Source organism: Bos grunniens, chromosome 16 (assembly GCF_055505025.1).
Source record: "Bos grunniens cultivar Pamir isolate PY7600 chromosome 16, Bosgru_T2T1.0, whole genome shotgun sequence".
Lineage (NCBI taxonomy): Eukaryota > Metazoa > Chordata > Mammalia > Artiodactyla > Bovidae > Bos > Bos grunniens.
The window spans coordinates 15992208-16018293 of record NC_141180.1 but is presented as its reverse complement, the minus strand read 5'-3'; the positions used below and the strand labels follow the sequence as shown (position 1 = coordinate 16018293).

The following is a 26086-nucleotide window of genomic DNA, read 5'->3' as shown; positions in this document are numbered from 1 at the left end:
GGTTGGGAAGATCCCCTGAAGAAGGAAATGGCAACCCACTCCAGTATTCTTGCCTGGAGAATCCCATGGACGGACGAGCCTGGTAGGGCTACAGTCCACGGGGTCGCAAAGAGTCGGACACGACTGAGCAGGCAACTTAACTTATGGTACAATTACCAAGTTATGATGGGTTCAAAAGCAAGGTAAATATAAGAAGAATACAAGCTTTTCACTATGATCCCTCAAGTATAAAAGGTTAATACTCAAAGTATGAATAAGTAATATCAATATTTTAAAACATACACTACTGTGTTAATTTACTTGAGAACTAATGAGGGTCTGAACTTGGCTGGTAGCTGCATGAGCAAAGAGGAAAAGAAATACAAAGATCTGTCAAAGAAAGAAATAGCAGGTCTTTGTAACTTACTATCAGTTACAGAGACAAAAGACAATGAAAAATCACATGTGCCTCTAAGATTAGAAACCTAAGTGACTGGAAAACTGATTACGGCGGGGGAAGGGTAGACAACGAGTTGACAGAATGTTCTCTGCTACTCACTCAGGTTCGTCCATAGGCCTCCACTCCACATAGTGATAGGCTTTCTGTACATTTTTCAGCCACTCCCTGAGTATTTCTGTTGTATTATCCACATTGTGGTCAGTGGCCGCCCTGCATGAGAGAAAGCACCACACAGTTCCGTTATTATGTCATCCAAAGACCGAGGAAGGAAGCCAAAGGGCTCCAGATAAACGAAAGGAGAACAGCCAGTTCTAGACACTGTGCATATGAAAATGACTCCCTCGTGTTCCAATCTAGACAATTTCTGAAGCGAAAGAGATGGCTTTCAACCATCTCTGTGTCATTAGATCCCTAAGCAGGACTTGGCCAATAGTAAAAGCGATCTAAAAAACAGTATATGTGTAAAATGAATGGGTTAGTTAACTAATACTTTTGGAAAGTTTTCCATTTGTTTTAATTTTTAGGTGTCCGATTTTTAGGTATCTACCTTTTAACTTCATAAGAGCAACTCTCAATTTAAGCAATAATTCAGTTGCATTTTCAAGTCCCACAGAATGTTTAACCAGTGCTGCTTTAGTCACACACACGCAACAGAGGGGAAAATCACAATGACAGTTTTCAGTATAAAATTCAAAGCCCAAGGTATCTCCACGTATTTATTCTGGATAACTCCACCATCGCTGTCACAAGATAGAATACCTTCAGAAGTCTACAATGTATGTAAACTTGTTTCTGCTCTATCTTGAAAGTTTAACAAACTGATTCACTGAAAAAGGAGTTTAAGTCATTTATTAAAACATAAATGTTTTCAAACAGTGTCACAAAGCAAACACATGCTGTGTATACTATAATGTATCTAAGACAAAGTTATTCAGAACACCCCAAAATGAACAGATATGCCAGTCAACTGGAAAAGAAAGAAGGAAAGCATGGGTTGTAATCTTGACATCAAATAAGGCAGAATTCAGGCCAAAATTATTAAACATAACAAGGCAAAATTGTAATTATAATAATAATGCTAAATAATGTCATTCACATTGATATAATAAATGTGCATATCCACATACCTATATATAGTACAGGGGTTGGCAAACTTTTCTTTAAAAGCCAGACAGTGACTATTTTAGGCTTGTAGGCTATATACTGTCTGTTGTAACTACTTAACTGTCATTGTAGCAGTGAAGCAGTCATTCATAACACATGCATGAATGAGCATTATTGTGCTCCAGTAAAGATTTGTTTATGAAAGTAGGCAACAGGCCTACAGGCTGTGGTTTGCCAACCCCTATACAGCAGAAAGTACAGAAAGGTAAAGCAAGCACCAATAATAAGAGGTGTTAATATACTACTTTCAGTTAAAGAAAGTACGAAGTGGAGAAAGTAAATATGTAAAGAATCTATCAGATCAGATCAGATCAGTTGCTCAGTCGTGTCCGACTCTGCGACCCCATGAATTGCAGCACGCTATGGAACACAACAATAGAGATTCCACTTTTTTCTCAAGTGCACATGAAACATTCACAAAAATTGACCAACAATTACACGATGAAGAAAGCTTTACAAAATTGGAATAATATTTATCGCATTCTCTGATCACATCATAAAGTAAAAAATTAGTAATAAAACCTCCAAAATTCCATCAAAAACTCTCTATTAAACAACTATTAAGTGAAAGAAGAAACACAAATCAACTTTAGAACTTCTAAAGATAAATAATAAAAACACTAGAGATCAGAACTGAGGGATACAATTAAAGCAGTGGTCAGAGAAAATTCAGTTTTTTATCCTTAAATCAATAAAAATTAATGAGTTAAACTCCTACTCCAAAAGCTAGAGAAAGAGCAACAAAACAAACAGGCATAAAGATGAAAGTAGAAAGTCATGAGGTAGAAAACAGAGAAAAAGCAGAATTAATAAACAAAAGAAATGTTACTTTAAGTAAAAAAATCAACAAAAGACAATCACTAGTTAATATAACCCAGACAACACAAAAATTAAAAATAAGAAAAGACAAAGATGAAGGGAATATGACTGACATGAAAGAATTTTTTTTAAAAATCATATGCAATTAATTCATATAACTCAATACAAAATAAATTTGAAAACTAGATATAATAGAAGATGTCCTAGCAAGATGCATGTTAGCAAAATTGATTCCAGTTGAAACATAAAACTTAAACAGAACAGTTTTCTTGGAAGAAATAAAGAAAGAAACAAAAAAAACCCCACTAGACCCAGGTGGTTTCATAGGGAAATTCTACCAGATATCTTAAGAGTATGTGTGCGTGTGTGCACACTCAGCCATGTTCAACTCTGCGACCCATGGACTGCAGCTTGCCAGGCTCCTCTGTCCATAGGATTCCCAGGCAAGAATACCGGAGTGGGTTGCCATTTCTTCCTGGGGATCTTCCCAACTCAGGAATTGAACCCGCATCTCCTTCGTCTCCTGCATTGGCAGGCGGATTCTTTACCACTGAGCCATCTGGAAAGCCCATCTTAACATTAGCTACCTCCATAGTTACGTGGCTTGTTCCAAGTCCTTTTAATAATGCAAGTGCGACAGTGATAACTAAACCTGATAAAGACACAACTACAGAACAGTTATCTTTCAATGAATATGCTGCAAAAATCCTAAAGCATTAGTGAAAATTCAACACTAATCCTGATTTTTTAAAACCACACTGAATAAAATTAAAACAGGATGGAAGGGAGGAAGGAAGGAAGAAATGGAGGAACAATGGGAAAGAAACAGTCATGGGAAAATAGAGGTATCTGAGACACTTAAGTGAGTAAAAATATACTCTCACTTATACTTTATTGGCAATTTATACTTTATTGGCAATTCAGCAGTTCCTATTGGGGAGGGAAAGCTGTTGGCATTATCAGCAGTGGTGGTTCCCTGGGAGCATGGCGTTGACAAGAGCAAATGAAGAGATGTGAACAGTGGTCACTTCTTCCATTTACAGCAATTCAGTACATAGAATTTTGTTAAACCCAATCTATAATGGTTTTTATTCTTCTTACTTGAGCTTTTGGGGGTCACGGCTCCTCCAAAAGTAACAAGTGAAATCTCTAAGAGAGGACGAGAAATCTTTAAGAGAAATAATGTTCAAGAGAAAAAACACACTGTTAAGCAAAGCATAGTGAAAGGCCATGTTACACAGGGAATAAATTTCTGTAAAACACCAAGTAACATGATGATATGTAGCTCATGTCACAAGGTATAGGAAAATGAAGGAAAGAGGGATATGACTAATATTTGAAAATCTTATTTCATAAAATGGATATTTGAATGAAAACTGTCCTTATTTAAAACATTATTCAAAAAATAGGGGATCAGGAGGTGATGCCAATGGCCGATTCAATCTACTTTCAAGTCTTTTTTGGAAATCAGATTAGAATCATCTCCTTTCTTTGAAACAAGATGTAGGAGGGAGAGACCCACAGACCCACCTGGACATTCTATTTTCTGGAGGGAAGAGAGGTGATGTGTGTAGCTGATAGTGTTGGGGGACACTAGGTGAGCATGTTAGGACAGAGGTGGGGGAATACAAGCAGGTGGGAAAAGGGGCCAGGAAGCAACGTGGGAGGGAGACACGGACCCCATCCAGCTTGCAGCTGTGCCGAGAAGTACAGCATATAAGCAAAAACCACATCCACAGTCACACACAGCCACAGCCACCAAAGCCCAGCACGACGTCCGGCATCATAGCCCGGAAGGGCACCAGGATTGTCAACCCACTCATCTCACGGTATGGAGCACGTGTAGAGCAAGTCCTGAAACTGAGAACCTACTCTAATGCATATTCTTCTTCACGCAAAGTATTATGGGTAAGAGTAAGTTAAAACAAAACCAACCCCAAAAATCTTGACTGCAGTGCGAGCCAAAAGTTTTAGGAATTCCATATTATTCCCAAATGCCTTACGGTGTAGGCAACTTCAGACAGCGTCTACTTCTTTCCTTGACTGTTGCTTCTGCATTACATGGGGCTGACGTTCTCTTCGCCCTTCCTACTCCTTGCTGCATTTTCTCCTAATTATTTTAACAAAGGTCTCATTATATGAAATTTACTTTCCTGGTGTACAGACTAAACAACTCCAAACTCTGCCTAAGTATCCACTACTGCCAAACATCCTGAGAAATTAGCTGTGTGGAATCTGCAGAGACAGATGTGTCTAATTAAAAGTAGAGGCAGAGACTTTGAATACTCTCCTGATTACGTTTTAAATATTTCCTATACGGTTACTTCCCCCCATTGTTCAGATTCTCTTTGTTCTCAGGCTTCCGAGGAAATGAGCAAGTCCTCCCACTGTGGTTGCAGGTCCATCCACACCCGCCTTTGATGCCCACAGCCAGTCTCCTGCCTTGTCCCACAGGAAAAACAGGGGCCGGGTCCAGGCCACTGAGGAGGGCTTGCAGTCCGCCCCCTCAAGAACACCACCCTGCTCCTCCACTCCCCTGGCGAAAGCAAATAAACAGAAATCCAGGCAGACACTTCTAACTGCTGCTTTTTAATCCCTCTGATGAAAATGTGTTTCCGTTCGAATACATAATCATGAAAGCATGCAGGCACTGGTGTCTTCAGAGGGTTGGAGAGAGAGAGACAGAGCAAAGGCCCAGATGCAAGCTCCCTGAGGAAACGTGAGGCCTGGGTTAAAGGTTCTGCTTTCAGAGCCCTGTAGAAAATGTAACGGTGCAGTGCCTGACCCGTCCTACAGCTCCACCAGCTGCAGGACACACAAAAATCTGCAGCTGGACGGATTTCTCCATCAAGGACACAAAGCGTGCAGGAGAAGCCAAGGCTTTCTCTCAAACCCACAGCTCTTTCCAGTCCCATGGAAGATGAGTCTGCCATCTACTCCCAAAGAGATCAAGAAAAGCACGCGAAGAGATAACGGACATCGCTAGAGGATTCCTTGAAGAAAGCAAGGAATGATGTGAAGATACCCCTGGAGAGGTGACCGACAAAGTGAAGCAGCGATTAGTGATTTCACCAGTCAGACTGGAGCACCACTGTTTACGAAGCACAAACAGGTACTGGCTGGAACACCAGGCTCCTGGGACGCGAAGCCTGTTCAATCTTGGCCTCAATTCTCCCAACCAGAGTAGAGAGTCACATTAAATCATCTTAAATCATCTCTCCGGCTCCCAATGACATAGCAAGGAGAGCTCAGCTCTTGAGCTGTGCCAATCCTCATGTAATTAATTGTCTTTGAAGGCCTCATGGGAGAGCGACCTGGAGTTCCAGGAGTACTGGAACCTCCCTCCTCCACCTTCAGGAGAACCGTGGCCCTGATACTCCTGTGATGCTCGAGGTTGGTCCCCTCTCTGTCCATTAGTCTTTGCTGGCTTTCTTTAGAGCTGGTGGCACCTGAAATGCACGAGCTGGCAGATACAGGGGCAACATCCATCCACATGGCTTCGGGAGGGAGTCTAGGTCACATCTCACCATCAAGCTGCATGTCCGCTTCCTCTCTGCTTCTGCTTCTAGTTCCTCTTGCCTCTTCCTCTTCCCTACCTGTGCGTGTCAGCAAAGGCCCATGAGTCTTGGATTCAAAGTCAGATTAGGACAGCAGTAAACATATGCTGCAGGCTTCCCAGGTGGCTCAGTGGTAAAGAATCCACCTGCCAATGCAGGAAATGTAAGAGACATGGGTTTGATCCCTGGGTCAGGAAGATTCCCTAGAGGAGGGCATGGCAGTGCACTCCAGTATTCTTGCCTGGAGAATCCCATGGACAGAGGAGCCTGGCGGGCTACAGCCCAAAGGGTCACAAAGAGTCGGACATGATTGAGCAACTTGGTACGCACGCACGCTCATACTGCAAATTCAGTCAAAAGCATGTACAGGGCTTTTCTTGGCTGATGAAGTCCCCAGGCCAGCAGGTGCATGGTCACTGTTACAGGGGAAAGCAAGAGCCTCTGCAGCAGACCAGCAGATAAACAAGTCTTCAGAGTGACCAAGCTTTCCTATTTGGCTGCGGCCAAAAATAAAACTGAAGTTTCTTTGGCGACGTCTAAACACACTGACTTTCCTCCTTGTTTTAGAAGGTCAGTTTTCATTCCTCAGTCTTGGCTCCTAAACAAGTAGCCAATTTGAAATAATTGCAACTGGCTCATTTCTTTTTATAAGAACTACTGAGGTTGTGAGAGCTAAACTCACGTTACTAAGTGAAGGGCCACTGGAGCCAAATTAAAGATGCAGACTGGACCACTCTGCAAGAGGAACACGGACACTGAGGACCTGGCACTCCTGATCACCCCCCTCTGCACTGACCCTCAGGGAATGTTCTTAGCTTGCCTGCCACCCCAGAAAGTCTAGACTTCCAGTGCTACAGAGCAACAGGCCTGCAGTCAGTGGGGCAGGAGGAAGGCAATGCTGTGCAGCGACTGATCTTCGCTGTCCTGGAACCTGCAAGGGGCTCAAGGGAGCTGTGATGGAATGAACAACAAAGTTAGTCACCACCTGGACCATTCGCCATGACTAGCGAGCTGGCAAAAAATGAATTTTCCAACTTGAGACTTCAAAATCTGAATTGCCCTCTTAACTGCCTCATGTTTTCATCCAGCAAGGAAGACTCATCGGTGTAGAAAATAAAGAGCTCCACCTACGAATAAAATTTCACTTTTAGAAGCAACTAGTGAAATTCATTTTCAAGAAAGGGCATGTTATCAGTCCCACCACCTCTGTCTCTGCTCTCAGGGACAGGCTCACCAGCTGCTGTCCTTCAAAGGTGGGAAGAGACATGCTTGGCCACTTGGCAAAATACAATGGATTCTTGCCTCCTGGCTACTGTGTAGTGTTGTTTAAAAAACTAGACTCTGTCTGCTGGGTGGACTAGCTGTGACTATGTTTCCTATCAGGATACAGATATGAACTGGAAGCTGGGAATTTCTTCCAACAAAAGTCTTCTCCTGCTGCTGCTGCGTCACTTCAGTCGTGTCCGACTCTGTGTGACCCCAGAGACGGCAGCCCACCAGTCTCTCCTGTCCCTGGGATTCTCCAGGCAAGAACACTGGAGTCGGTTGCCATTTCCTTCTCCAAGATCCTACCAAATCAGTTAGTAGCAATGCTTCCTAATGAACTAACAAATCAGGGAAACTCACTTCTCATGAAACCCTCCTCATCAACAAATAAATATTTCTATTTTCTTGATGTCCTTCCTCAGTATGAACCATTCAGTCTCAGAAACAATCATAGGTGTTACATCTAAAGACTGCGTAAGAGTGATGTAAAAAGTCATGCTAATTCTGGAAATGGAATCAACCAAGTAATCAATTGCACTCCTAAAGAGCAAGGAGGCATGGTTAAAATTCACAGATTGACCAGGTAATGGTGAATTCAAAAGCCCATTATCATTTTAATAAAACCAGGACGAACTTAATTAGACATATTACAAATAGACCATTTCTTGATACTTTCGATCGTGAGCTAGATTTTCCTCTCTTAGTGTTAAGAACCCCTCACCCCCGTATGTCACACACTGTCCCATTTTGAGCTTCATGTTTAGCTAAGATAGACATTCTTTTTATTTCTCCATGTTAGGGCTTCCCTGGTAGCTCAGCTGGTAAAGAATCCACCTGCAATGTAGGAAACCCCAGTTCGATATCTGGGTTGGCAAGCTCCCCTGGAAAAGGGATATGCTGTCCACTCCAGTATTCTTGTCTGGAGAATCCCCGTGGACAGAAGAGCCTGGGGGGCCTTAGTCCATGGGGTCACAAAGAGTCGGACATGACTGAACAACTAAGCACACACACGTAGATGAGAAGGCTGAGGATGAGAGGTTATGTCTTGCTGAAGCCATATAAATGGTGGGGGTTAGAGTCTGAACTTTTCCTTCAGACCTTTTGATACCCCTCCCAACACCAGCTCACACACCCCACCACACACACCCACAGACAGTGATGCCCACCTGTTAAACTGGAAGGAATTCTCTGCCTGATCAAGCAGATTAATCAATGTGAACATCTCAACATGAAAGGATGACAGGAAATAAAACAAGAAAAATGGGAAGATTCATTAGTTCCACATAAGCTTTGTCGAAGTTCCCTTTGGCATAATTTTCCTGGGAGCCAAAAACCTTGGCATTTCATGAAAGCATCAGTGACAACATCTGAGACAAGATAAATATGTCTCTCATTTGTCTAAGTACCCTTTTTCCTGTTTTTCTTCTTTCTCCTTTGTTTATTCTTCTTCCCACTCCTTTTCACCCACTCTTTCTTTCCTCTTTTCCTTGCTGGATTTTCCAATTCTATTAAGTTTTCTTAATTTGTGGCTATGCCCTGAAGAAATGGAGTTACTAGTGAAATGTTCTTCAATGGGTCAAAAACTAAAGTTCTGATACTAGAGAGAAGATACCACCCTATCCAGGGACACACTCCCCAGGAGCCCTGAACCTCCCGCCCCAGACCTGTAGCCACACGTCAATTCCCTGCCCATACTCCCGACATCACAGCTGCTCTTGCACTGCTCCTGCCTTTCTCCATTACCTGAGCCTCTTCCCTGTGGACAGGACTATTCCAGCACCTAATAGAGCTCACCATGTAAAGCAGGCACTAATCATCAGTTTAATGAATGAATAAATGAGCAATTTCAGGAAGATGTTCCCCAGTCCAACCCAAATGCCTACAAAGGCTGAGCACAGATTACATACAGGAGTGAGATGGGCCCTGTCTGGGGGCGTGAAAGGAGAACTGTAAGGCAGAGATACACGCAGACGCCCTCCGATTGCTGCCATGCTAGAATGTGTGCCCAGAAATGCTAGACTTTCCTAAGAAAAGCCAGATATTCAGGTTTAGAGATAAAAGCCTGTTTTAACCGGTTAGGCTGAAATGCCATAAATATATTCCAGCATGGCAGGCGCTCTGTGGAAACCAGGGACCCAACACAAAGACCACATTATCTCAGCCTTTAGTAACCACTGCCCAGCCATCTGCACGTGCTCAGGGCACATATTTCAGTAATTAAATATTTCAGGCATGGTTGGGAGGATAGCAGTAATATCACTGACCTGCTTCCACATACTCAGAAAGCATCTTCAGGGACAAAGAAAGACTGACATGCACAGGTTGGGTAAGGTCTAAATTATTCTCTCAGTCAGTCTAATAGCAATAGAGTCACTATTAGAAAAAAGAAAAAACAAGGAAACTTAGCGTAAGCACACAGGTATACTTGCACAAACGCCATCTATAACATCTCTTCCCCGAGCAACTAAGGCATATTTAGTCCTGCTCCTATTTGTAAATAATAGCTTTACTGAGCTGTAATTCACACACCTAGTATCACCCTTTGAGAGTATATAATGCAGTGGTTTTTAGTGTGTCCATAGCGCTATGTAACCATTACTATGATCAAATTTCAGAACATTTTCATTACCCCAAAAGAAGCCTTGTACCCATTAGCAGCTGCTTCTCATCATCCCCTGTCTCTAGCCCCTGGTCACCACTCATCTACTTTCTGTCTCTATGGATTTGCATTTTCTGGAGACTGCATAGAAATGGAATCATTCAACTGTGGCCTTCTGGTGTCTGACTTCTTTCTTGAGCATGATGTTTTCAAAGTCCATCCATATTGTAGCATGTATCAGTACTTCATCCCTTTTCATGGCTGAACATGTTGTAGCATGTATCAGTACTTCATCCCTTTTCATGGCTGAACAGTATTCACTGTGTGGATAGACCACATTTTGTTCATCAATTGACCAGTTAATGGAGGTTTGCTGTTTCACTTTTTAGCTATTACGAACAATGCTATGAACTTTCATGTACAAGTTTTTGTATGAACATGTATTTTCATTTCCCTTGGGATTGTTGCCCAAATTTTGATTATTATGGAAAGTGAAGAAAATAGATTTTATTCTCTCGCATTTTTGGAGAATCCACTATGTTCTGGGCACTAAGCTGGACATTTCCTATCTCTATCTCTAACTTTTACTGTAATTCTCAAGGTAGGTATATCCTCATTTTACAGGGTGAGGAGCCTGAGATTAGACACTCTCTCCCAAAGCTTGCTCTCTTTTCACTTCCACTTCATCACTGATAAGTATTTTTCTTAAATTCTGAAACCCTCAGTTTTCTGTTCCAATGCAACAAATAGAGACCCTTTACTCTGCTATGTGAATGTCCTGACTGTAAATGACAGGAACAGATGCAACCCAAGAACATGGCGCAGTCACCAGCATGCAAGGAGGGCCAGTTCTCAGCCAAGGAGCTAGGAGAGGCTGTTGATGTAAACTGTCAGTCCTCAGCCCTGGTGGGGAAATGCCCTGGCCAAACACAGAGCCATTAAACATCGCGTCATGAGGAGCTGGAGCCAGGGTGACCACAGAGAAAGTCCCAGCCCAAGGACTGGGTGGGCTCAACAAAGCACAGTGGGAGATCTCAGCATCAGTATCCAGTCTCCGTGTGAAGAGGAACACTGGCTGATCTGGGCAAAACATGTAAAGGAAAGGTGGGCATTTGAGTGGAAGGTCACAAGGACGCTGAAAGAAGCGGCCGTGTTCTGTACAGAAAGGTTTACTTTGATTCATTTCTAGAAACAACTGCAGTTGAAAACAACAGTAAATATTTCAGTCACCCAGTGAGCCGGAGTTACTTGCCAGATTATATAACCAACCACATCCTTAACCAAATATAAAAGTATCAAGTCAGAAGACATGGCTCTTCTGCCAGTTAGCTCTCTCATCTTTATGAATTTACTTGAGCTCTAATTTTTCCACCTGTAAAATGGAATAATAACACCTGCTGTTCATACCTAACAGTGGGTTATTGGGAAGAGACAACAGCACCTGGAGTTTTCAATAGCTTATTTTGAAATCTGGCCTCTCCCTCACCATCCCCAACACACACACACACACACACACACACACACACACACACACTCAAATAAGAAAGTGAAAGTGATAGTTGTTCAGTCGTGTCCAACTCTTTGCAACCTCATGGACCATAGTCTGCCAGGCTCCTCTGTCCACAGGATTCTCTAGGCAAGAATACTGGAGTGAGTTGCCATTCCCGTCTCCAGGGAATCTTCCCAACCCAGGGACTGAACCTGGGCCTCTGGCATTGTAGGCAGATTCTTTACCATTTGAGGCAACAAGGAAGCTCCAAATAAGAAATAAGACAGCCTATTCAACAGGCTGTTAAGATGCATGATAAAATTCAACACTGGCATTTAAGTTAAAGAAACCAGAATTACCACAGTCTACTATTTTTTAACAATCAAAAAGCTCACTGCAAGGCAAGTGCAGAGAAAAAGAGAGTGAGCCTGGCAGTCAGGCAAGAAAAGGGAAATTTATTAGAGGGCAAAGATAGGGTGACTGCCTCTTAAGGAGAACTAGCAGTCTCTCTTTCTGACAGGGTCCTTCTTATAAGCCACCGATGAAAAATTCTCTGAAGGGATGGTTAATTTTTAGCCTATAGTTGAGTCCTGTGGTCACGTAGCTGGAGGTCTGGAATCTGGTGGTCTCGAAGCTTTGAGAAGACAGATGCCAGTGAGAAAACAGAATGCCACTTGGGCAATTTGGTCAGTCTCACGGGTCACTGTGATTTTATTCTTTGTTTTCCAGGTCGACATAATGAGCCATCTTATTAGTGAGACCCCATGTGGGCCCTATCGGTCACATGCCCATTTAAACACAGAAAAAAGCAAAGAACAGTGTGGCAAAGACTGCTAATTGCCTCAGTATCAGTTTTTCCTCTTCTTCCCCAGTAATAGAATTTTTAGCTGAGCTCAAGACCATCAATTTGAGATGAAGATTTTAAGTACCGTGACGGCAGGTCATTTGTTTGTTCCGGTCACTGCTCTGTGCCTAGCATTTCTGAGAGGGCTGGCACGGAGTAGGTGCACAACAAATATTTGTTGAATGATTCGTTTCCCATTAAACTTCCAATAAGGAATGTAAAAACACCTGTATAATGCTCTCAGTACAACAGACACCTATGTATCTCCTAAGCACCTCCTCTGTGCCAACAATGCAGCATGTGCTGGAAAACAAGACAGTTTAATGAAAAACAGGTGTGCAGATGGTTTCTGACTGAACAATGGCGCAATTTTATGATGGTGCTAAGGTGGCTCAGAGGTTAAAACATCTGCCTCCAATACAGGAGACCCGGGTTTCATCCCTGGGTCGGGAAGATCCCCTGGAGAAGGAAATGGTAACCCACTCCAGTATTCTTGCCTGGAGAATCCCATGGACAGAGAAGCCTGGTAAACTACAGTCCATGGGGTCGCAAAGAGTGTGACACGACTGAGCAACTTCACTTTCACTTTAAAGCATTTCCCATTCCATAGAAACCATACTTCAAATTCTGAATTTTTAGTTTTTTTAAAGAACCTCCATACTGTTCTCCATACAGGCTATACCAATTTACATTCCCATCAACAATGCAAGAGGGATCCCTTTTCTCCACATCCTCTCCAGCATTTATTGTTTGTAGATTTTTCTGATGATGGCCGTTCTGACTGGTGTGAGGTGATACCTCATTGCAGTTTTGATCTGCATTTCCCTAAGAATGAGCGGTGTTGAGTATCTTTTCATGTGTTGATCTCTTCCTGGGTTGGTGATAAGCTGTAAAATACTCTCTGGTGGTTATGGGCAGGGTCAGCAGCTGCAGCTCCCAATAAGCCATGGGATCAGGAAGGTAAACACTGACAGCCATTCTATACAGAGACATGCTTTTCACTTTCAGTACAGCATTCAATAAGTTACACGTGGCGGTGGTGGTTTAGTCACTAAGTCGTGTCTGACTCTTGCGACCCCATGGACTGTAGCCTGCTAGGCTTCTCTGTCTGTGGGGTTCTCCAGGCAAGAATATTGCAGTGGGTTGCCATTTCCTTCTTCAGGGGATCTTCCTGACCCAGGAATTGAACCCGGGTCTCCCATGTTGCAGGCAGATTCTTTACCGACTGAGCTACAAGGGAAGCTTTCAAAATTTTATTATCATGTAGGTTTTATGTTAGAAGATTTTGCCCAACTGTAGGTTCATATAGGTGTTCTGGGCATGTTGAAGGTAGGCTGGGCTCAGCCACAATGGTAGGTTAAGTGTATTAACTGCATTTTCAACTTCCAATATTTGCAATTTACAGTAAGTTTACTGGGATGTAATCCCAACATAAATCAGGGATGATATGTACAAATAAATAACTGTAACTGGGCATGACATCTGCAGTGGTGGATGGATGGCAACGTCTCCAAGTGCCAGAGAGGAGAACGTGGCTGGTAAGCTGTGGGAGGAGGCAAAGGATGAGAAGCCTGAACAGGCATTTGAAGAATGAGCAGGTATCTAGAGGGAGGTGGAAGGTAGACAGAACATTCCAGATGGAGGGACAGTACATGTGGAGGCAGAGAGGTATGAAACAGTATGATATGTTTGTAACTTTGGTCTAGGAGTTACAGATCAAAGGAGTGAGATGGCTGCTGAAGGTTAAGGACAACATACAGCTGTCCCTCGGGAAGGGGATAAGCATAGGAAGCAGTGAAGATGTGTGTCCCACTTCCCTGGGTCCTCAGCATCTTCCCCTGCTGGAAAAGATAAGCTGATGAATAATTATCTGAAATAATATATTTTGCTTGATTGTGACAGGTATTGCCTTTAGCAAGAGTCTATTCTTTGAATTCCTCAAAGGAAATGCTGAAAATACATCCAACTGCTGGTTCACTTTATTCCATTTTCATGCACAGGATGGCTGCCACACATGATGGGTTTTCTGGGAAGGAGTGATTTCTAACATTCTGACCCATTTTCTTCATAAATTCATTTATACTTCTTAGACCACATTTACAAATTTTCTCACTCAAAATCTGCCTTCTGCATAATAAATAAACAGATGTGCTTCTTGAATGACTAAAAGAATGAATAAGTGTTCACATAAATTGATGACAAAATAAAAGCCTCGTTTCTGTATCTGCATGTCTATCATGCAAGCAAAAGAAACAGCAAATAGAATAACATGAAACTCATATTAACCATTTTGATTTTTTCAAAAGCTTTCAACCTTTTTCCTATTGAAACAGTTAGGCTAGAAACATGAACAGACAGGAAGTGTCTGATTTGCCAGTTGACTTCAAGGCTGTTTTTTTCCCACAGAGTCACCCAGAATGAGAACTTGGCTCCTGCTGATAAAAACTTTCTGCCCAGACCATTGCTAGTACCCAATACCTGTTGTCTTGGTTCCAGGAATAACATACCCGGTCAGCTCAGGGGAGAGAGAGGAAATATTTGCCTTGAATTTACCTGCTTTGCAAAGTTGTAAGTCTGGCCTCCCCACATGGCTTATTTGGGGTTTCTTTCCAGGGGGTGGGAGAGGGCAAGAGGCAGGGACTACCGTTTGGCAGGTGCTGGATCCACATTCATAATCTATATTCACTCATGCAAACTGAAGAGTACCAAGACACATTTTTGAGGCATTTCAAGTTACTTTACTCTTATTTCTGGTGTCAGAGGCAAACAGGAGGCTATTCTGATGGTATTTTTTCCAATCTCTTTTATGGAAAACTACTGTCGGAGGGAAGGAACACTCTGTGCTCATAACATTTCCAGGATCCATATGGCTTTTAACACAAATGCATGGGGCCTCAATGAGTCCCTGCTACCTTTATTACTCATTACACTTCTGCAGGGAAGGGGCCTACCTCAGCTGAGTGCTCACTACCACTCAGGCCCTGAACTAGAACCCATTTTACAGATCAGGAAAATCAGGTCCAGGAAGGGACATACCATGCCCCAAGTCTCAAAAGCATAAGAGAGCCAAAGTCAGACAACAGGACTCAGATGATTGTCTGTCCACACCTAAGTCTTATTTTGAAATTGTACTTGGAGTGACGTTTAAAACAGAAGGAAATATTTTACAAAAGGCAGAGGGTATATTGTAGCTTTGTCTTCAAAGTACTAGATGTATCAATAGACACCATGTGATTAGTCAAATGGCTGCAGCCGCGGGACATTTACATCATTTTAGAGCCCCCAGGGGTCACTGCACCTCTTATCTTCAGGCCTTAGGAACAAACATATCCAACCAAGTGCTCATAATTTTGAATAAAGCCTTGAAGAGCAAGTGACACTTAAAAATGATTGCTTTCTTTAATGCTTCTCAAAACTTTATGCTAACTTGATTATCTTCTCTCTAATGGAGAGGCTTAAGGATCTTTGCCTTTCTTATGAATGGAGACACTGGATTTAAGGAGACACAAACATTTTTTTTAAACTTTAATTGGTTATAATTTATTACTCCTTTAATATAGCATTGGATTTGATTTGTTAGTATTTTATATAGCTACATAATCCCTTACCTAAAACCCTTTGGGTGAAATGTGTTTGCAATTTATATCTTATTAGACTTGAGGAAGGTACTCTGATGCATATACTGTGAATGTTATGTAATAATCCCAGTGGAGTCTGGAGAAGTACCCTGTAATCAAACACATTAATATTTAGCAGCCAAACATAAGAACGCAAAACTAAGTCAAATAAATAAATGCTAGAAATAGTCTCAGGTCAAGAATAGCGGTAAAGAATCTGAGGTCAGATTTTCTGTCTTGGGATGGATTCTTCAGCAGTGGGCCTCCAGACAAGGGGTGAGGATGATGGATTAGGAAGTGTTCCCAGGAAAAACACTTCCCAGGATAAGTGTGAGCAGAAAGAGAAGAATGCCAGTGATGTCCTATGGAGGGTGACCTTGGCTCCATGTCTCACAGGGGTTCTGGGAACCAGGACTCTTGAGCTGTCCCCATGGGACAAGGGAACTGCACCCCATAGTCAGCAGTGTGCCCCGAATGGATGAGAGTCAGAACAAAGGGAATGGAGTTTGGATAGCACTGGCCGGCACCACCAAATGAATTAAAAACCAACCAACCAACCAACCAACCAAACAAACAAACAAAAAAACAGGTTTCAGAGCTTTTTCATGTTCAGAATTCTAGATTAGAAATTGTGGATTTGTATTCAGTTTCGGTCTCAGTGTCCCCAAGTGGGGCTGTTTTGTTGTTTCCCATCTTGGTAGCTGAGTCTTTCCAGTTGCTTAAAATGCACAGGGAAACCTCCGGTATTCTGGGCCATGGAGTAGCTTATAAGGCACCAGAACCGTTGGTTCTATAAAGGTTATTCAGAACGAGCCTGGAAGCCAACCATCACGCCACAGGTTTGGGAGGTAAATTTTGACAAATAGTGAAATTTAAAAATAAGGGTTATTGATTTAGTCAGACTAGTTCTTGACTGTATATTTCCCTGAAAAACAATGCCTTTCATTGTGATTTGGATTCCTGGTGTCATTTCACAGAGCAGTCTCTCATATTTTTTGTAACACACCATCAATGCAGTTACTTTTCTCTTCTCCTTTACACTGAGTTAAGTTAAAGCAGAGATTTTTGTCTAATTCATCATGGGACACAAGCTTTTTAAAAGCCTGCCCCAAATTTCATCTGGTGACTTTGGAAAGCAGGATAAAAATCCCAGATTTTAGGCTTCCAAGACCTTCCCTGACTTTTCCACATGGGTCAGATCCCTGGGTTGTGAGTTCTTTTGGTACCATATACCTCTTATTTCTAGTGCTTATCAGAGTTGCAATTTTATATGTATTTCTATGGTATTAATTTATTTCTCATGTCTGGTCTATACAGAGACGTGTCTGTCTTTCCCCATCCTTATATTGTCAAGCCCGGGACAGCACGTGACATCCGCACTGAGTAAAGTGATGCTCACTGAATAACTGAATTCGATCCTCACCCTCAGTTTTAATCACTAAACATGTAAAATGTGGACACTTTACCTGGAAAAATGAATCACACAATCAGACAAGACTGGGGAAATGTCTTTTGGAGCACTTCCGTTCTGCTTTCCTTATCCTTATCCGGAAAGTCTCACTCTCAAGCGGGCCCTGGAAACAGGTTGGAGTCAGATGCTATTTGGTACTGGGCTTTGAAAAGCTCTGAAGGAGTCCAATAGCCTGTCCAGGAGGAAGTGGGGGAATGTCGTCCATTACTTTGAAGGCAGTCCCTGGAGACATTTAACCAGGGCAGAGTTCAAGCAAATGGAATTGTGGTCATGGTAAATATGGCAACAGGTGAGTCATTCTTCCCGGCTTTCATTAGGGTGTGTCCCTTAAACCAAATTACAAAACCAGCAAAAGGACTTGGCACCCACTGTCATAAACAGAGTTCAGATCCAGTCAATTCAGGGAGAAAGCTTCAACTTCCCTTTTGACCTAAAAGAGGGTGCAATGGCTTTCCCAGGGCCAAGGAGCCCAACAGTAGCTCTCACCGCCCTTCCTTACCCAGCCTCAGGTCAGGGCAGGTCTAAGGCAAGCTTCAGTCTTTAGTTGCTGCGATGTTCTCTTGGAGGCATCATGGGAAGGGAGCCAACAAAGTCCAATGTTCAAAAGTTCACTTCCCCCAGAATCTTCTGATCAATTTTTCGGTTCAATGTTTCTGTAAATTACCTCACTGTCACTGGTGAAACTTTCATTCCTACAGAGTTGATAGAGAAAGACTTAGGCATCACTAGAGCCAGATTTTAACTCACTGACCCTAGTTTCTTCAGCAGAGGATCAGAGCATAGCCTGAGAAGAACCACATTTTTTTCTGGACTCATGCGAAGAGTTGATTCATTGGAAAAGACCCTGATGCTGGGAGGGATTGGGGGCAGGAGGAGAAGGGGACGACAGAGGATGAGATGGCTGGATGGCATCACTGACTCGATGGACGTGAGTCTGAGTGAACTCCGGGAGTTGGTGATGGACAGGGAGGTCTGGCGTGCTGCAACTCATGGGGTCACAAAGAGTCGGACACGACTGAGCGACTGATCTGATCTGATCTGATTTGTACACAGACATAACAGCAGCCTTTAGGTGCAAGGCAGCATTCAAGATGAGGATGTGGTAAAATGAAGCACATGTATTTTTTCATTAATTCTCACAGCATTCTAGGAAATACATCTCCCCACTTTCTGGATGAGAAAAGTCACAAAGCTAGTAAATTATGAACCCAGGACTCAAGTCTAGTTAACCCGGAAGTTAAAAGTGAATTTTCAAAAGCAATGGATGAAGAGATTTCCTTGTGGTAACATCTCAGGGGTAGGAATAACAAAATACCTAGCATAAAATCAAGAATTTTATATTTGTTCAGGTTTTAAAAAATAGAAAATAAAGTCAAGTATATCTGACTATACTATCCACAGACAGATCCCATCCCATACAGTAGGCTGTGTATTGATTGAAGTGGCTTCTGGAATCCTTCAGCTATTTAATTCTGACTAAATTATGTACTACCTATATGCCATTGTTTCATCTGTATTGTTATAAAAACTATGAAACACCACGCTGAAAGAGTAAACCTAACAGAAAGAAGCGAAACGAGAAATAGTACTGATATATATCTTCAACAGTTATATTTTTGAATATATAAAATTTCCAAACTTACATAGCAAGACATTGTAATTATAAGTAGCTCATCAATAAAAGAAATATAAACTGTAATCCAGTAAAATGCATTTGGTTCTGATTCAGTGGGGGAAAAAACACCTTCCAAATATAAAAAAAATCTTAAAGAAATCTAATGTATTTGCAAAAATGATTTGTGGACCTCAACTCTATAATGAACAATTCCAAATATATATAGTTATATCTGAAGAGAGATGAAAAAAAAATCTTAAAACCTTAACAAAACAGAACACAATGAACTCAGAAAAAGAAGTACTGACTTGTCCTAGTGAGGAAGTGGAAGGGGTGGCGAGAAGGGCAGGAGGAATCCCCGAGCATCCTCTTCAGAATCTGAGCACCCTGAGCCTAGAGGGAGCACTCTGAGCAAGTGCTCAAAGGCTCCGTGTATCACTGCCATGCTGCCAGCTGGTGCGTAGGGTTGTTTTTTTTCTTTTATTCTTTTGTTTATTTATTTTTTTGGTTTGTCTATTTATGGCTTCCTTGGTGGTTCAGATGGTAAAGAATCTGCCTACAACTCAGGACACCTGGGTTCGATCACTGAATTGGGAAGATCCCTTGGAGAAGGGAATGGCAACCCACTGCAGTATTCTTGCCTGGAGAATCCCATGGACAGAGGAGCCTGCAGGGCTACAGTCCATGGGGTCACACAGAGTTGGACATGACTGAGCAACTAACACTTTCACTTATTTATTTATTTGGTTTGACTTTTTTGGTTTGTTTTTCTAAAGAAACCCTTTGGACTTTCCTCACAGTTGTGTTGCTGTTAATACCTCAGTTTAGTTATTTGTTGTTGTTGCTTAGTCACTAAGTCATGCCCGACTCTTTGCGACCCCATGGACTGTAGTTCAGCTGGCTCCTCTATCCATGGGGATTCTCCAGGCAAGAATACTGGAGTAAATTGCCATTCCCTTCTCCCGGGGATCTTCCCAACCCAAGGATTGAACCCAGGTCTCCTGTGTTCCAGGAAGATTCTTTACCATCTGAGCCACCAGGGAAGCCCATAAATAGTCAAACCAAAATAAATAAATAAACAAAAGAAAAGAATTAAAAAAAAACAACCACACACCAGCCTCCTGAGAAATCTGTATGCAGGTCAAGAAGCAACAGTTAGAAATGAACATGGAACAACAGATTGGTTCCAAATCGGGAAGGTGTATGTCAAGGCTGTATATTGTCACTCTGCTTATTTAACTTATATGCAGAGTACATCACAAGAAATGCCAGGCTGGATGAAGCACAAGCTGGAATCAAGATTTCCGGGAGAAATATCAACAACCTCAGATATGCAGATGACACCACCCTTATGGCAGAAATCGAAGAACTAAGGAGCCTCTTGATGAAGGTAAAAAAGGAGACTGAAAAAGCTGGCTTAAAACTCAACATTCAAAATACTAAGATCACTGTATCCAGTCCCATCACTTCATGGCAAATAGATGGGGAAACAACCAAAATAGTGACAGACTTTATTTTCCTGGGCTCCAACATCACTGCAAATGGTGACTGCAGCCATAAAATTTAAGGATGTTTGCTCCTTGGAAGAAAAGCTATGACAAACCTACACAGCATATTTAAAAAGCAGAGACATTAACTTTGCTGATAAAGGTCAGTATAGTCAAAGCTATGGTTTTTCCAGTAGTCATGTGTGGATGTGAGAGTTGGACCATAAAGATGGCTGGACGCCAAAGAATTGATGCTTTTGAACTGTGATGTTGGAGAAGACTCTTGAGAGTCCCTTTGGACTGTGAGGAGGTCAAACCAGTCAATTCTAAAGGAAATCAATTCTGAATACTCATTGGAAGGACTGATGCTGAAGCTGAAGCTCCAGTACTTTGGCTACCTGATTCAAAGAACCGACTCATTAGAAAAGATCCTGATGCTGGGAAAGGTTGAGGGCGGGAGGAGAAGGAAACGACAGAGGATGAGATGGTTGGATGGCATCACCATCTCAATGGATATGAGTTTGAACAAGCTCTAGGAGATGTGAAGGATAGGGAAGTCTGGTATGCTGCAATCCATGGGGTGGTGAAGAGTTGGACACAACTGAGTGACTGAACAACAACAAATTACCTGAATACATTTAAGTGCACTGTTTTCATTTATACTCTTAACTGTACTTTTATGGGGTTTTCTAATTTGCCATCTTTCCTTAATATCTTTACCACTCTTACATTTTTTTCTTTAAAAAGTATAGCCCTTTTATTAATTTTTATTCTTATTTCTTGTCCTTAATCTTCAATCCCAACTACAATACATGTATATGTGTTTTGCTCGTTTAGCTATCTGCTATCTAATGAAACTAATGTTAGCTTTCTTTTATTAATATTTTAAATCTCAGAGTATTCTTTGCAGCCCTGTCCTAACTAGCTGGACATTCCAATTCCTAATACAGTGCTGGCCCATGGAAGACATATGTGAGCCCTTCAGGCAAAGGAAAGAAAACCTACCTGAGGAACAGAATGCAGGAAATTTAAGATGATAATGTTTAGAAGCCACTAGAAGCTAAGTCCATCTAATGATAAAGTGATTTAAAGGTATAGAGAGTGACTGGGTTTCAATGTTCAGTAAAGAAATCCCCAAAATCAGGACTGACGAGGCAAGTGGAAAGAAAACTATGAAGATGCAATAAGGAGACTGACCTCAAACCACAGACTCTGGAGCTCTGAGAAAGGAACGATATTTTCTGCCAAGTTCTCTCTCCTTAGACAAAAATAAATGTTTTGACTTTCCTGCAGGCTCACTGAATTCTTCACCTTGTGAACAAAGACTAGCCTGCCTGGAGGCCAGGACCTCTCAGCTGATGTGCTGCTTATCTGCCCTGAAACCTCAGGGCACCAGTATTTTTTAAACACAGACAAGGATGTTAATTGGAGAAGACTGCAGCTCTCTCTAAAGTGAGAATACCTGTGGAGAGAAACTGGAGGATGGGTTAGGACACACAGCATGTATCTGAGATCCTGAAGAAGCAAATACATTCAGGTTGAAAGACATGATCTAGCCGAAATATGCCAGCAAAGCCATCTGAACCTGGGCTTCTGTTTGTTGGGAGATTTTTTATTATTGCTTCAATCTCCTTACTAGTAATCATCAATTCAGATTTTCTGTATCTTCATGATTCAGTCTTGGAAGATTGTACGTTTCTAGGAATTTATCCATTTCTTCTAGGTTGTCTAATTTGTTGGCGTGTAATTGTTCATAGTAGTTTCTTATGATCCTTTTGTGGTATCTCTTGTAACATCTCTTTCATACTGATTTTGAGTTCTTTTTTTCATGGTGTGTCTGGCTGAAGGTTTGTTGATTTTGCTTATCTCTGCAAAGAGCCAGCTTAGTTTCTTTGATCTTTTCTATTGCTTTTAAATTCTCTATTTTGATAATTTCCCCTCCGATCTTTATTATTTCCTTCCCTCTACTACTTTTGGACTTCATTCGTTCTCCTTTTTCTAATTTCTTTGGGTGTAGAGTTAGACTGTTTATTTGAAATTGTTTTTGCTTCTTGAGGTAAGCATGTATTACTATGAAAGTTCCTCTTAGAATTGCTTTTGCTGCATCCCATAGATTTTGCTGTGTTACAGACCACAAAACAAAACAAAACCCTCATCAGTCTTAGCGATGATTTTGTGGATTTGACTCCAAAGGCAAGGGAAACAGAAGCAAAAACAAATGGAACCACATCAAATGTAAAAACTTCTGCATTGCAAAGGTAACCATCATCAAAATGAAAAGGGACCTACTAGAAGAAGATATTTGCAAATCATTTATCTGACAGGTGGTTAATATTCAAAATATGTAAAGAACTCATACAACCAGACAACAACAACAACAACAAACCAAACAGTCCAATAAAAAATGGGCAGAGGATCTGGACAGACATTAAAAAAAAAAAAAATTATATATATATATATATACACACAGATGTCCAACAGGCACATAAAAAGATATTCATTATCACAAACTGTTAAGAAAATGCAAATGAAAACCGCAAGACATTACCTCACACTCGTCAGAATAGCTGTTATCGAAAAAACAAGAAACAAAGTTGAGGCAGGTGTGAAGAAACGGGAACCCTCATACACTGTTGATGGGAATGTAAATTGGGGCAGCTACTATGGAAAACTCAAAAAATTAATAATATAATTCCCATATGATCCAGCTATTCTGCTTTTGGTTACTTATCCAAAGAGCACAAAAACGTTAATTTGAAAAGATATATGCACCCCTATGTTCACTGCAGCATTATTTACAATAGTCAAGGTACAGGTACGACCTGAGGGTCCGTCAATGGGAGAACAGATGAAGATGTGTTATATATATATATACAGTGGCATACTACTCAACTCTATAAAAGAATGAAATCCTGCCATCTGTCAACATGGTTGGACCTTGAGGATATAAGACTAGGTGAAACAAGTTCAATGGAGAAAGAAAAATACCATGTGATTTCACTCATATATGGAATCTTAAAAACAAAATAAACAAAGAAACTCACAGATACAGAGTTCGGATCAGCAGTTATCATAGGTGAAGGGCACTGGGGAGTGAGCTAAATGGGCAAATGCTGGTGGCAGTGATCACTTTGTAGTATATACACATGTTGAGCTATAATGCTATATACCTGAAACATATACATATTAAGGAGAATATGCACTCAGAGGCCACTAGCACTCAGGTAATCAAGATAGTAAGTACTTAAGCTTTTTATATTGTTGAGCTTTATCTTCTTGAAAGAATCTTAATAATACAGTGCCTGAGTCACGAAGGGAGACAACACATATTCAGTTAATGAATGGATGAACAAGCAAGTACATGAAAAAATGAATTTATGGCATGGAAATGGTGAACTGCAGAAATATTTCTATAGAACAAGAGACTTGGATCTGGCTTCAGCCAACTTCATGTGGAATTTCAAGTTCAGTTCAGTTCAGTCGCTCAGTTGTGTCTGACTCTTTGCGACCCCATGAATCGCAGCACGCCAGGCCTCCCTGTCCATCACCAACTCCCGGAGTTCACTCAGACTCACGTCCATCGAGTCAGTGATTCCATCCAGCCATCTCATCCTCTGTCGTCCCCTTCTCCTCCTGCCCCCAATCCCTCCCAGCATCAGAGTCTTTTCCAATGAGTCAACTCTTCCCATGAAGTGGCCAAAGTACTGGAGTTTAAGCTTCAGCATCATTCCTTCCAAAGAAATCCCAGGACTGATCTTCAGAATGGTCTGGTTGGATCTCCTTGCAGTCCAAGGGACTCTCAAGAGTCTTCTCCAACACCACAGTTCAAAAGCATCAATTCTTCAGTGCTCAGCCTTCTTCACAGTCCAACTCTCACATCCATACATGACCACAGGAAAAACCATAGCCTTGACTAGCTGGACCTTTGTTGGTAAAGTAATGTCCCTGCTTTTGAATATGCTATCTAGATTGGTCATAACTTTCCTTCCAAGGAGTAAGCATCTTTTAATTTCATGGCTGCAGTCACCATCTGCAGTGATTTTGGAACCCAGAAAAATAAAGTCTGACACTGTTTCCACTGTTTCCCCATCTATTTCCCATGAAGTGATGGGACCGGATCCCATGATCTTTGTTTTCTGAATGTTGAGGTTTAAGCCAACTTTTTCACTCTCTTCTTTCACTTTCATCAAGAGGCTTTTTAGTTTCTCTTCACTTTCTGCCATAAGGGTGGTGTCATCTGCATATCTGAGGTTATTGATATTTCTCCCGGCAATCTTGATTCCAGCTTGTGTTTCTTCCAGCCCAGCGTTTCTCATGATGTACTTTGCATAGAAGTTAAATAAGCAGGGTGACAATATACAGCCTTGACGTACTCCTTTTCCTATTTGGAACCAGTCTGTTGTTCCATGTCCAGTTCTAACTGTTGCTTCCTGACCTGCATATAGGTTTCTCAAGAGGCAGGTCAGGTGGTCTGGTATTCCCATCTCTTGAAGAATTTTCCACAGTTTATTGTGATCCACACAGTCAAAGGCTTTGGCATAGTCAATAAAGCAGAAATAGATGTTTTTCTGGAACTCTCTTGCTTTTTCGATGATCCAGCAGATGTTGGCAATTTGATCTCTGGTTCCTCTGCCTTTTCTAAAAACCAGCTTGAACATCTGAAAGTTTACGGTTCTCGTATTGCTGAAGCCTGGCTTGGAGAATTTTGAGCATTACTTTACTAGTGTGTGAGATGAGTGCAACTGTGCAGTAGCTTGAGCATTCTTTGGCATTGCCTTTCTTTGGGATTGGAATGAAAACTGACCTTTTCCAGTCCTGTGGCCACTGCTGAGTTTTCCAAATTTGCTGGCATATTGAGTGCAGCACTTTCACAGAATCATCTTTCAGGATTTGAAATAGCTCCACTGGAATTCCATCACCTCCACTAGCTTTGTTCATAGTGATGCTTTCTAAGACCCACTTGACTTCCCATTCCAGGATGTCTGGCTCTAGGTGAGTGATCACACCATCGTGATTATCTTGGTCATGAAGATCTTTTTTGTACAGTTCTTCTGTGTATTCCTGCCACCTCTTCTTAATATCTACTGCTTCTGTTAGGTCCATACCATTTCTGTCCTTTATCAAGCCCATCTTTGCATGAAATGTTCCCTCGGTATCTCTAATTTTCTTGAAGAGATCTCTAGTCTTTCCCATTCTGTTGTCTTCCTCTGTATCTTTGCATTGGTCGCCGAAGAAGGCTTTCTTATCTCTTCTTGCTATTTTTTGGAACTCTGCATTCAGATGCTCATATCTTTCCTTTTCTCCTTTGCTTTTCGCTTCTCTTCTTTTCACAGCTATTTGTAAGGCCTCCCCAGACAGCCATTTTGCTTTTTTGCATTTCTTTTCCATGGGGATGGTCTTGATCCCTGTCTCCTGTACAATGTCACGAACCTCATTCCTTAGTTCATCAGGCACTCTATCAGATCTAGTCCCTTAATTCTATTTCTCACTTCCACTGTATAATCATAAGGGATTTGATTTAGGTCATACCTGAATGGTCTAGTGGTTTTCCCTACTTTCTTCAATTTAAGTCTGAATTTGGCAATAAGGAGTTCATGGTCTGAGCCACAGTCAGCTCCTGGTCTTGTTTTTGTTGACTGTATAGAGCTTCTCCATCTTTGGCTGCAAAGAATATAATCAATCAGATTTTTGTGTTGAGCATCTGGTGATGTCCATGTGT

General features: G+C 41.6%; 1 protein-coding gene across 2 annotated transcripts in view; it reads right to left on the bottom strand.

The window, feature by feature from the left end:
• The window catches only part of COLGALT2 (collagen beta(1-O)galactosyltransferase 2), a 121520-nt gene that overhangs the window by 47421 nt on the left and 48013 nt on the right, over positions 1–26086 (bottom strand). For both annotated transcript variants that reach the window (XM_086343425.1, XM_086343426.1), the window contains exon 2: positions 539–649. In XM_086343425.1, the coding sequence (XP_086199551.1) occupies positions 539–649 (111 nt within the window). The remainder of the gene's footprint in view (positions 1–538; positions 650–26086) is intronic.